At 49.1% G+C, this 13,082-nt stretch overlaps 1 protein-coding gene across 17 annotated transcripts in view; it reads left to right on the top strand.

The window, feature by feature from the left end:
• CELF6 (CUGBP Elav-like family member 6) overlaps positions 1–13,082 on the top strand; it is a 243,916-nt gene that overhangs the window by 87,271 nt on the left and 143,563 nt on the right. For 2 of the 17 annotated variants that reach the window (XM_053272154.1, XM_053272153.1), the window contains exon 1: positions 7,671–7,889. The exons of the other annotated variants lie outside the window; for them this stretch is intronic. In XM_053272154.1, the coding sequence (XP_053128129.1) occupies positions 7,722–7,889 (168 nt within the window). In that variant the 5' untranslated portion in view covers positions 7,671–7,721. Of the gene's footprint in view, positions 1–7,670; positions 7,890–13,082 lie in introns of those variants that run through there. 17 annotated transcript variants of the gene reach the window in all.

Raw genomic sequence — 13,082 nt, 5'->3', positions numbered from 1 at the left:
AAGTAGTCCCTGGCATCCAGCGGCCATCTTTGTCAGGGAGTTCTGTGGCTAGAGGGACCAGTCAAAAAGCAGCTGGTGTACTGAGGGTTTTCTCTCTACTGGGAGTACAATACATTCTGGGATACCTCCTTCGAGCCTTGGAGGACTCAGGTCTTTTAGGCAATAATGGAGCTTGTAACTTCGTGTATGGATTGAGTTAGCAGAGCCAAATGCAGACTCTGCTCATCTGCCAGGAATGGGGTAGTGGCTTTTCCCTCCACCAAACAATGCTCAGATGATTGCGTGAAAGTTGGACTAGCACAAGGAGATTGCATAGTTGCCCTAGAAAGCAGGGATTTGTGGGACTCTGCTCTTGAGCTATCATTCTCTTGTGCAAAAAATAGCTGAGGCATGTTGCAATTTTTCTCCCTCTCTCACAACACTAGAACCAGGGGACATCCCATGAAACGGGTTGCCAGGAAATTTAGGACCAACAAAAGAATGTACTTTCACTCACAGTGCATAATTGATCTATGGAATTTGTTGCCACCGGATGTGGCGATGGTCACCAGCTTGGATGGTTTTAAAATTCATGGAGGTCAGAGCTACTAGCCTTGGTGGCTATAGGATACTCCCAGGTTTCAGAGGCAGGAGGCCTCTGAATCCCAGTTGCCGGGGAGCATCAGCAGGCATTCATCTCTGGGCTTCCCAGAGGCATCTGATGGGCTACTGTGTGAAACAGGATGCTGGCCTTGATAGGCCTTGGGCCTGATCCAACAAGGCTGTTCTTATTTTCTTAATGGCACATGCACAAGCACATTTGCAGTAGCGCGGCACTAGTCTGGGTGGAACTCAGTCTCCAGAGCAAGTAATTAGCACTTCTGCAAACATTTCATTAGGATGTTGGCTATTATTACTGCTGTTGTTATTTTAAGAATATGTGTACATTCCTTTTCCACAAAAAGGTTATCAAAGCTTTTTACATAGCAAATAAATGAGAAGTTGGTTCCCTGTCCCCAAGGGACTCACGCTCTAAAAAGAAACCCAAGGGAGACACTCACAACAGCCACTGGGAGAGAGGCTGGGCTGGGATGAACAGGGAGAGTTGCTCTTTCCCTGCTAAAATAAAAAATCCACCATGTTAAAAGGCACCTCTTTCCTGGTTAGCAGATGAAAATATTGTATATAATCACCAGGGCTGCAGAAATCCACTAGGCTACTAGTCTGTGACGAGTGGAAAATGATGCCTGATGAGTGAAAAAAGTCCCGAAGAGTAATGTATCAACATAGCTTGACGAGTAAAATATTTTGTCTGGCTGATAAACTGAGCCGACATTTCTTCACCCCTGATAATCACCCCACTACAATTTCAAAATGCAATACTTGATCAGGATAATAGTTTTCAAAAATGGTCTTAATAGTTCTAATCCTCACGATGTACCCATTTTACAGTTGGGGAATTGAGGCTGAGCACTCATCTCACAGCGGAGAAATGCTTGACTAACAAGCAGAAGGTTGCTGGTTTGAATCCCCGCTGGTACTATATCGGGCAGCAGCGATATAGAAAGATGCTGAAAGGTATCATCTCATTCTGTAGGGGAGGAGGCAATGGTGAACCCCTCCTGTATTCTACCAAAGAAAACCACAGGGCTCTGGGCGCCAGGAGTCAAAATCGATTTGACGGCACTCTTTACATTTACCTTTACTCAGAGCAGGCGATGTTAGAATATTGGTCTCTTAGAGAGAAGCCTCACTTTCAGCCATCTAGGAAACCCTGGCAGAGAGTAGAGAAAGGGTGAAACAATCAGATAGCTAATGCATGGATTGTTTTCTTGAAGTGTGCAAAACGGATAGTCAATAAAACACAATCCGATTTGGTGCCAGATTTATTTACGCTGCTCATTTCTGACACGTAAACATTTTTCTTCCCAAACCGCTTCTATCAGTAGTTTAAGCTGATTGGCCTCTCTCTTAATGAATGATTGTCAAAGATTTGTCATGTTGCTGAAATGGGCCAGGATATGTGAAGGAAAGCAAACGGCTGCTTTCTTTAGCAATCACTGGGTAGCTTTTTCATTCATTTTTGGAAGAGGTGTTGATCTGGCTTCTGACAACAGTGTCTCTTCTCTCCTGTAACGCATCTTTGATGGCCTGATATATCTCTGTGTAGTTGATTTGCTGGTGGTTAACTTCTTTACTGAAAACCTCATTTCCAAAAATATATAACCGGGAGTGGAGAAGGATGGCGGGAGAGGGCAGATTGACAGCATTTTTGACAGCCATGTGGCAGAGATGTCAAATTGTCGAGTTCTCTTTCAAAACCCACTTCCACCTTTGCTCCCCTCTCTTCTCTGCAAGCCTAGGAATGGTTACCTGGGAGTAAGCTCCACTGAGCACAGTTCTATCTATTAATTCCAAAAGAGCTGAAAATGTTGTGATACTTCGGGGCGAACCAGAGAGCCAGCAGGCAAGTGGGAGATGCCAGCAGACTCAGGATGACTTGCAGATACACTGGTGTTCAAAAAATCTGAAGAAAAAACCTAAGGGGGCCACACAGACCCCTAGAATTGCCCCTGTGCTAGTCAACTAGCTCTGTCCACCTGCTTATCTGCACTCTGAGCCCACAGCCTGATTGTGCCCACAACCTGAGGGAGGGGAGCAAACTTTGGCACCCCTCTGGCTTGTTAGGTTGAGCCACTATTGCCAGTATCCTTGCTAATAAAGAATGTAAGCACAGTCCTGCTGGATCAGACCCATCTAGTCCAGGGCCATTCGAGTCCAGTATCCTGTTCCACACAGTGGCCCACCAGATGCCCCTGAGAAGCCCACAGCCAAGAGGTGAGGGCATGCCCTCTCTCCTGCTGTTGCTCCCTGCAACTGGTATTGAGAGGCATTGTGCCTCTATGGATGGTGATGGCTTATAGCCCCCAGACTAGTAGCCACCTGTCCTCCATTAATTTGTATAAGCCCCCTTTAAAGCCATCCAGGCTAGTGGCCATCATCACCACTTCCCGTGACAGAGAACTGCATAGATTAATTATGCGCTGCAGGATTATAATTATGGTCTTGTAGTAGCAAGCATGACTTGTCCCCTTAGCTAAGCAAGATGCACCTTGGTTGCATATGAAAGGGAGACTAGAAGTGTGAGCACTGTAAGATCTTCCCCTCAGGGGATGGAGCCACTCTGGGAAGAGCAGAAGGTTCCAAGTTCCCTCCCTGGCAGCATCTCCAAGATAGATCTGAGAGAGATTCCTTCCTGCAACCTTGGAGACGCTGCAGCCAGTCTGGGAAGACAATACTGAGCTAGATGAACCAATGGTCTGACTCAGGATATGGCAGCTTCCTATGTTACTAAGTAACCCTAACCCCTGCTAAAATGGCAAAGAGGCACCTTTTAACATGGTGATTCTCTTTATTTAGCAGGGGGAGAGTAACTGGCTCTATCCACCCCCAGCACCTCCAGTGACTGCTGCTGGTGTCGATCATGTTTCTTTTTAGATTGTGAGCCCTTTGTGGACAGGGATCCATCTTAATTATTTATCATCTCTCTGTGTAAACCGCCCTGAGCCATTTTTTGAAGGGCGGTATAGCACTTACTTAGCACTTACATTTATATACCGCTTTATAGCCGGAGCTCTCTAAGCGGTTTACAATGATTTAGAGTATAGAATTCGAATTAATGAATAAATAATAAATAAGTAGCTGTAGAATGCGTGAGCTGGCCACAGAGATTTTAATTTCTAAAAGCATGACCTTGCAGTAGATATTAATTTCTAAAAATAAAAACTTCCGGGCCCAAGCAAGAGCTACATGAGAAGATCCCTGATAGGCCGGTCCTGCTGCCCTCAGTGGCTAATTAGGTGTTTTCAATGGGACTACTCTGAGTAATTTTTTTCTCATCATGTGTCCAGTTCTGGTCACCACGTCTCCAAAAGAATGTTGTTGGTGGTGCAGGACAGAGCAACCATAATGATCAGGGGGTGAAGTACTTTCCTTAACAAGAGTTTGGGGGCTTTTTAGTTTAGAAAAAACACCACCAAGATGGAGCATGATAAGAATGATAAAATTACGCATCGTGTGGAGAGATTTCCTCCTTCTCTCCCAACACTGGAACCAGCGGTCATCCCATGAAACTGATTGGCGGGAGAAAAAGAAGTACTTCTCTCTCAGCCCTATCCTGGAGATGCCAAGGAGGGAACTTGGAACCTTCTGCATGCAGATGCTCTTCCCAGAGCAGCTCCATCCCCTAAGGGGAAGATCTTACAGTGCTCACACATATGGGTCTCCCACTGATATGCAACCAGGGTGGACCCTGCTTAGCTAAGGGGACAAATCATGCTTGCTCTCCTCCCATTTCTGGCATGTCAGTGGCTACTAGTCCTGATAGTTACAGGCTATAGGCTACCGACCTTCAGGTTCAGAGGCAGGATGCCTGTGAGTACCAGTTGCAGGGAAGCAACAGCAGGAGAGGGGGTATGCCTTCCTCTCCTGCTTGTGGGCTTCCCAGAGGCATCTGATGGACCCCTGTGGGAAACTGGATTCTGGACTAGATGAGCCTTGGGCTGATCCATCAAGGCTCTACGTAGGTGCATGTGGGCCATTTGGACATTTCCCCCCGGTGAGTATGCTGAATGTTGCTGATAGGATACTGGATGTGTACATCCTGGTTTTTAATCGGATGATGGGTAGGCCAACTAGCACAAAATCTGCAACTGGCCAAAGACTAGGAACATAGGAAACCTCCTTAGAACAAGTCAGATAATCAATTGGTCCATCTAGCTCAGCACTGTGTACACTGACTGGCAGCAGCTCTCTGAAGTTTTCAGACAGGAGTCTTGCCCTGCCCTACCTGGAGATACTGCCAGGGACTAAACCTGGTACCACTGTTCCCTCTAAGAGAGATTCCCAGATGTTCCCAGAATCGCCAGCTGCAGAGGCTTTTGCTTGGGGATTCTGGGAGTTGTAGTCAACAACATCTGAGAATCTCTCTTAGAGGGAGCAATGCTTGGGTCCCCAGATGATTGACTACAACTCCCATAATCCTTGGCCATTGTGGATGGGGATGATGGGAGTTGTAGTCAACAACATTGGGGAATCCCTCTTAGAGGGAACACTGCCCGGGACCTCCTGTATAGGAAGCAGATGCTCTGCCACAGAGCGAAGACCCCATCGATTCGGGGAAGGTCCATGTGTGTGTAGGAACTTTTAGTCCCATTTTCTGCATCTTTTGTTTCAAGAAACATTTCGGTTTGCTGTTTACCGTCATCACAAGGACTATGAATCTTTGGGGGAATGACTGCAGATGCTTCTGTTACCAAGAATAACTGAGAGAAGGTGGCGTGGGAGGAACATCACAGCCTGCCTCCTTTTTGGGATGGCCATGGCTTGCAGATTAGGCTGCTGTTCCAGGGTCCTTAGATGCTGGTTTCAATCCACCAAGCCCCTGCACACACACAGGGCCACTGTGGTTGCCCAGATCAGTTGCATCCTCAATGTTGGATGCATCAACTCCTTGGCATGCCCTCAAATCCTGCCTATGGGCTCCCCAGAGGCATCTGGTGGGCCACTGTGTGAAACAGAATACTGCACTAGTTGGGCCTTGGGCCTGATCCAGCAGGGCTGTTCTTATGTTCGCTCTGCCTCTCTGCAAGCTGATCCATAAAGGTAAAGTTGTGCCATCAAGTCGATGTCGACACCTGGCGCCCACAGAGCCCTGTGATTTTCTTTGGTCGAATACGGGGTGGGGGCAGGTTTTGACCATTGCCATCTCCCGCGCAGTATAAGATGATGCCTTTCAGCATCTTCCTATATCGCTGCTGCCCGATATAGGTGTTTCACCAGCAGGGATTTGCACCAGCAACCTCTGGCTTGCCAGTCCAGTTATTTCCTTGCTGCACCATTAAGTGGCCTAAGTTGACTCATAGATGTGCAGAATTTTTAGAAGAGACATGGTCAGTGGTCCCTCTAATTTTTCCCCATCTCTGTGTGGAACGAGTTTTGTTCTGGGCAGCAGTATCAAGGCAGTGTGTGTGTGCACGTGCATTCAGAGTGGGACCTTCCTGATTCAACCTGAGCGAGATCTAAAAATGACTGAACGGACATTAAAAAGCAACAACGCATGAGCACATGCCTTAGAGGGAACACTGTATGTGGGCATCCTGAGAAAAACAGCATTGCTATTTATTTGTAAAATCCAAGTAGTTAGTTCTCATGGTTTTGAAGAAAAACCTGAAGAAAACATCCAGACAGTACCTGCCAGAGATGGAAAACCAGAAAGGGGCTGGGCCTAGCTTCCTGTGATTTGTGGATGGAAGTTTAGTGTCTTGTACAGTTCCCCATCTTGCTCTTTGGGGGTTTTAGTTCTTCTTTGGCTGCTCTATTTTTGTGTCAGTCTCTCTTGGAGCCAGCGTAGTGCTGTGGTACATGCATTAAGAACATGGGGAGCTGCCTTATACCGAGTCAGAGTCATACCATTGGTCCATCTCGCTCAGTATTGTCTTCACAGACTGGCAGTGACTTCTCCAAGGTTGCAGGCAGGAATCTCTCTCAGCCTGATCTTGGAGATACCAGGAAGGGAACTTGGAGCCTTCTACATGCAAGCATGTAGGTGCTCTTCCCAGAGCGTCCCCACCCCCTAAGGGAATATAAGGGGAATAGTGCTTACACATGTAAGCACTAAGGTATTCAGATATTCCATTCACATTCAAATGCTGGTCAGGGCAGATGCTGCTTAGCAAAGGGAAAAATTCATGCTAACCCTAACCCCAAGACCACCACCTTAAGTGGTACAGTTGGAAAATGCTTGATTAACTGGCAGAAGGTTGCCGGTTCAAATCCCCGCTGGTACTATATTGGGCAGCAGTGATATAGGAAGGTGCTGAAAGGCATCATCTCATACTGCATGGAGGAGGCAATGATAAACCCCTCCTGTATTCTACCAAAGGCAACCGCAGGGCTCTGTGGGCTCCAGGAGTCGAAATCGACTTGATGGCACTTTACCTTGCCCCAAGACCAGCTCTCCTCCTAGCATTAAAGATAGCACCAAGTGGTCCTGGGTTCGAATCCTCCTTCAACTATAAGATGTAGTGGGTGACCTCCAGCCAGGCACGATCTTTCTGTCCAGCCTACCCCACAAGGTTGTTTTGAGAATAAAAGGGCGGCCAGTGCCTCTCATCTAGAAGAGCAGAAGTAAATTAAGAAATGCCTCCCCTGTGCCTCTTTCTCCCATTGCCCTCTGCCTCTTTCTCCCACTCCCGAGGACTTTCATTTTTGCTGTGCTATTTTCCAGTTCTGCTTCCATTGTCCAGGTGGTAACGCATGTTTAAGGCGCATCGTGTCTTGGACTCAATTTCCTTGGGGCAGAATTTGACATTTGGGGTGTGTGCATGTGCATGCACGTGTGGGGCTAGCTGACGGCCTGACCCCTCCCGGGTACTGTGTATCCGGCTGGCCAGGGACCGAAGCCGCCCTTGAGCACTCTGTGGTGCCAGGCAGCTCAGCGGATGGGGCTGTTGACAACCGGTGAGGGGCTACTGAGAGACGTGCAGAGAGTGGGGAAATGCGGAGAGGGGGCTGGAATATTTCTCCCTCGGAGCAGCCAGCTGCACTTGACTTAGCGAAGCCGGGGTGGGGGGAGCCATTCCCTGCCGCCCCACCCCCCCATCTCCGCCACTGGCCGACACTGTGATGTATTCAGCAGCACAGCCAGCTCGGTCTCTGGGTGTGTGTCTGTGTGTGTGTGCATGTGTGTGTGCGCGCCTATGTGCCTGCACCTCGCCGGCTCCCCAAAGCGACCGTGGTGGCAGCCGAAGGAGCTGGGGACCATGCAGCTCCCCCAGCTCCTGGTCCCCCCTGCCAGCCGGGCACCCCTCATCTGGATGCCAGCTGGCTCCAAGCTCCTCTGCATCGAGGTAGGCTCAGCATTCGCCGCTCCCCTGCCCTGCCTTTGTCTGGGTGGGTGTTTTGTGTGTGTGTGTTCTTGTGTTTTGGCCTTTGTCTCCGATCCAGCTGAGCTCAGCCGGCCAGCCCAGCCCTGAGCCCCCCCCACCACAAGCCGGCTGCCACTGGAGACCCCCCACCACCACCACCGTCTTCCCTGGCATAGGACCTGCCAGATGGCACAGCCCTTCCCTAGGGAGCTGTGCCCAATTAGGGGGAAAGGCTTTCATGGGGAGGGGGGCAGCATCTAATGTGCCAGGGATCCCTGGGGGCTCCTGCCGGATGGACGGAGGGGGGGAGGGACGGCTACAGAGGCTCGCAGGGGGCTCGGTTGGGGGGTGGGGGAGATGTCTTCGCGGTGGGGTGGAGCCTTGCTGCTGATGTCGGGAGTGGGGAGATGCTGCTACGAGCGGGTCTGTCTCGCAGCCGGTGAATCCCCTGCCAGAGCTGTGGGGGGGGGGGGAGTGGTCCAGAGCTATCAAGGGGCACCTGCCCCCTCGCCTCTTCCCACCCACCCCCCGCCCATGCCAAGGGACTGCTGTGTCTGAGCTGATGCTTGACATCCCGTGATTTTTGTGGTAGGGATGTACATGGTGGGGGGGGGGAGGAAGCTGGCAGCTCGTGCCTGCCTGCAGTTTGTGACTCGGGAGAAGGAGGCCCCTGGATGTGGGTGTGGTCCCCCTCGCCACCCCCCAACCCTGGCAACATGGGCCCAGAGTTAAAATGGAGGGCAGCAGCCTTGATGCTAGAGGTGGGGTGCCCACCGTAGGCTTAAAGATGCTTTTCGGGATGTCCAGCTTAGGGCAAAACAACAGCCTGGACACGATCCTGATTCCATTCCCCTCACCCCCCAACCCCAATATATATAGAGAGAGGGTGTAGGAGATGGCATCAAGGAGTGAAGGTGTGGCTGGAGACAGAGAGCATGCTGGGAAGGGGAAGGGATTGGTCAGCAGAGGAGAATTCTTTTCTGCACACCTGACTTCATGCTGTGGCGGTGATGGGAAATCAGTGGCAGAGGGGAGCTGTGTAGGGAGGAGCTCCAAGGTGAGTGACAGTAGGGTGAACCTGGCAGTGGGGAGGAAGAGGCGGGTACTTCCTGTGCTGGAAATCCTTTTTTTTTTTTTTTTTTTGGCCACCTTCTTCCATCCTCTGCTCCCAGATCCCTTTCTTCCACACGTGTGGGGCTCCATCCTACATAGCGAAGGTTTCCAGGCTTGGACTATAACTCCCATCATCCACAGCCTTGGCCATGGATGATGGGAGTTGTAGTCAATGGCATCTGGAGACCCAGGCTTGGGAACCCTTGCTACATCGGAAAGAGTCATCTGGATTGGGTGCCCCATCGTATGTCATCTGGATTGTTGATTAAAGCAAACAAACAGGTTGCCAAGTTATGGCAGCCGTTCTCCAGCTTGGGTCCCCAGATGTTGCCGAAGGCCATTGTGGCTGGGAATGATGGGAGTTGTAGTCCAACAACATCTGGGGACCCAGGTTTGAGAACTCCTGAGTTAAGGAGTTTTGCATATGTATGTTGCAGAAAAGTATGCATATGTATCTTTAGATCTCTTTCTCTCTACATATAGATAGGTACAGGTTTGCAGATCTATAGACCTACCTATGCCAGTAGGTCTATAAGTCAGAAACGTTTAGGTAAAATGTCAGGGCCTGGCACAGTCCATGCACCTGGGGGAAGAGGACATCCAAACCTTTGCAAATCTGGTTCCGAGATGCTCTACTTTACATCCTCATGACTCCTGTCCTCCAGATCTGAAAGTTGTGTTGAGAATGTCAGGAAGATGTTGGGCGGAGATCTTGGGAAATGGACTTTGGCAGGTTTATTTTATTTGTTTGTTTATTCATTCATTTGTGCCCCACCCCTCCAGTAAACTACTGCTCAGGGTGGCTCACAACATTAATAATAGATACAGTATATAAAACAAATTTCTTTTTTTAAAAAAAAATTGGCTTGGATGTCACATCCGTTGGGAGCGCATGCTTCCGCTCACTGACATTTTGCCTAAATGTTCCAACTTACACTCGCCGGCGGTTATTTGAAGCTGCCCATAGATATTTAAAATGTATGTATATCGCTCTGGTTTCTGGCATCTGTAATCGTGGAAGTCAGTCAAAGCATGTCCGACTGTAATTCATCCTGCAGCTGTCTGCCGTTTACTACACCGAAGTGCAGATTTATTTCTCCAAATACTGCCCAGAAAAGGCCTGGTCCATAACAGCAATTGCTAAACACCCCATCGCACAGAAGCCTGTTAAGCAGGGTTTCTCAACCTTAGTCCCCAGATGCTTTTGGACTACAATGCCCATCATCCCCAGCCACAGTGGCCTGTGGCCACTATGGCTGGGGATGATGGGCATTGTAGTCCAACAACATCTGAGGACTAAGGTTGAGAACCCCTGATGGAAATGCTTGGGACTGTCAGCGCCATGCTTTCCAGAAAAGAGCTTGCTCTATTGGTCTTTGTGTGAACATTTAAGTTATGGCGGTTGTGGATGTCACCGTTTTTAAAGGGAAGCACATTCTAGATTCAGCAGCTCCTGCAAGATGTTTGTTCGCCTTTCATCACTGCCAAGAGATGGCTAGTGCTGGGAAACAAGGCTTTCCTGTTGAAATGATGAATTTTGAAGCAGAGCCATGCTGGTACAGACCAGTCCTGGGGAGGAGGGGTCCTGGGGCTTGGGGTAGGGGGACAAATGTAGGGTTGCAGGTAGGGGCACACAATGATGGTGTCTTGCCCCAGGTGTTCCCTCTAAGGTGTGCATGTGTCTGTGCGCTCACGTTTTTTGATGTCCGCTCAGAGGTCCCACTCTGAATGCACATGTGCGCACACTGCCTTGATACTGCTGCCCAGAACAAAACTAGTTCTGCACACAGATGAAAAAAATTGGAGAGAACATTCCCCAGATCCCATAAATAACCTAACCTTTGCTTTTAAAAAGGATAAGATGGGGAAAACCTGATGCTTTGTTTATTTTGTTTTGCCTTCTTGTGTGGTGTAGCCCTCCATGTCTCCTTTAAAACAAATTACTAGACCAATCCATAGAGCATAGGCCTCTCAACAGCTCTTAGCCGAGATAGCTCAATGGAGCCTCCAAGACCAGAAGCAGTATACCTTGGAATAGTAAATGCTGGGCGTACGTGGCTGTTGCATTCATGCTCTGCCACAAAGCTTACTGGAGGCATCATGCTGGTCAGGGCTGCAAAGAGATTACTGGATGTAGAATCCCAGGGAAAGAGTTGTGCAATGCAAGGACAAGGCAATGGAGTGAAATCAGGAATATTGATAGTTTAATTTATGTATTTATTCATGTATATATTTATTTTATTTACATACTGCCCGACTCCAATATCTATTAATGAAATAGATATTATTTACAGAGAGGCAGGTGCAGACTGCTTTTCTGTGCTCTTGCTGCTGGCTGTTTGTTAGCCCCGCCTCTATTTTGTTAGCCCCGCCTCCTTTCAGTGCTCTTGCTGCCGCTGCTTGTTAGCCCCGCCTCTACCCCAAGACTGGAATCTAAGTGACTAAAGCCCCATTCAAAAGCTGGCCTGGATCAAGGAATGGATGAACCAAAAACACTTCACTGGACTAGATAGATTTGGGGTGTGGTCTAGCTATGGTCAGTTTCTGTTATTATCTTCTTGGTGGCCCAGAGCAGAGACAGACAGGGGTTGGGAAGGGAATGGATTGTGAGATCTGGCCAGTGTCTTCCCATCTGCTCCGCCCTCCTCTGCTGTCATTTGGTTTATCGCAGGCTAATCATAGGAAGTTGCCTTCTACTGAGTCAGACCATTGGTCTGTCTGGCTCAGTACTGTCTGCTCTGATTGGCAGCGGCTCTCCAGAGCTTCAGGTAGGAATTTTGCCTTACCTGGAGATGCCGGGGGTTGAACTGGGGACCTTCTGCATGCAAGGCAGGTGCTCTGCCACTGAACTAAGGCCCCATCCCTGAATGTTTTGAAAACATTCTTGGCGAAGGCCAGTAATTAATTAATTAATTAATTAATTTTTACACATATATCCCGCTCTTCCTCTGATGAGCTCAGAGCGGTGTACATGGTTATTTTTATCCTCACAACAACCCTGTGAGGTAGGTTAGGCTGAGAGATACATGACTGGCCCTGAGCCACCCAGTGAGTTTCATGGTTGTATGGGGATTCAAACTCGGGCCTTCCCGGTCCTAGTCCAACATTCTAACCACTGTGCTGTGCTGGCTCTCTTGCACAAAATGCATGCTGTCGGAAGTGGGATTCAAACTCGCACCTCCGGGGAGACTACGACCTGAACGCAGTGCTTTAGACCACTCAGCCATCCTCGCTTTGCTGTTGTGGTTCCTCTTTCTCTGTGTGTCCATAGATTGAGATTCCACAGGAGAGTAGCTCATGAGCCAAGCGTGAGTGGTGGAGGGGACTTCAACAGTGATGTAGTCGCAAATTCAGAAGTCCAGGCGCCCTTCATGACAGCCCCCATAGCCACACCCACCCTGACAGCCACGCCCCATGGCCACACCCATCCCAATGGCCACACCCCTCAGAGAGATGCAACAATTTGCGGGGTTCTGTTACAAGAAGTCCAGGATCATGTAGACTCTAGGGAATGTACTAGTATGAATGACAGAGAATGCCCACTGAAATACACTGGTTACTTCCAAACGGCCATTTAGAAATTCAACACATTCCGATGACCATTTGGAAGGAACCAGTGAAGTTCAGTGAGCATTCTCTGTCATTCATTTTAGGATGCCCTGACACTAGTCCACTGTAGGACTTGAGTGCCAAAGGCCCCAGACTCACTCCCTGGCAGCATCTTCAGGAAAGGCTGGGAAAGACTCCTGCCTGCAACCTTGGAGAAGCCGCTGCCAGGCCGTGTAGGCAGTACTGAGCTGTATGGAGCAATGGTCTGACTCAGTATAAGGCAGCTTCCTATGTTCCTAAGACAGGAAGAAAGGTAATAAACAGCTGGAATAGCAAGAGCAGCACATGATTTCCATGTGGAAAGCCAAGGGCTTTGCATCCCTGCTGAGACCCTGGAGGGGGAAAGTACCAAGACTGTGTCCCTGCCCATCCCCACAGCACTACAGCATTGGATTTTAACCAATTAGGCTTTAATCAATTCACTGCCTTCCTCCCAAGTCTCTCTCCTTTCCC

This window comes from Hemicordylus capensis, chromosome 10 (genome assembly GCF_027244095.1).
Source record: "Hemicordylus capensis ecotype Gifberg chromosome 10, rHemCap1.1.pri, whole genome shotgun sequence".
NCBI lineage: Eukaryota > Metazoa > Chordata > Lepidosauria > Squamata > Cordylidae > Hemicordylus > Hemicordylus capensis.
This window is presented reverse-complemented; position numbering and strand designations above follow the sequence as displayed.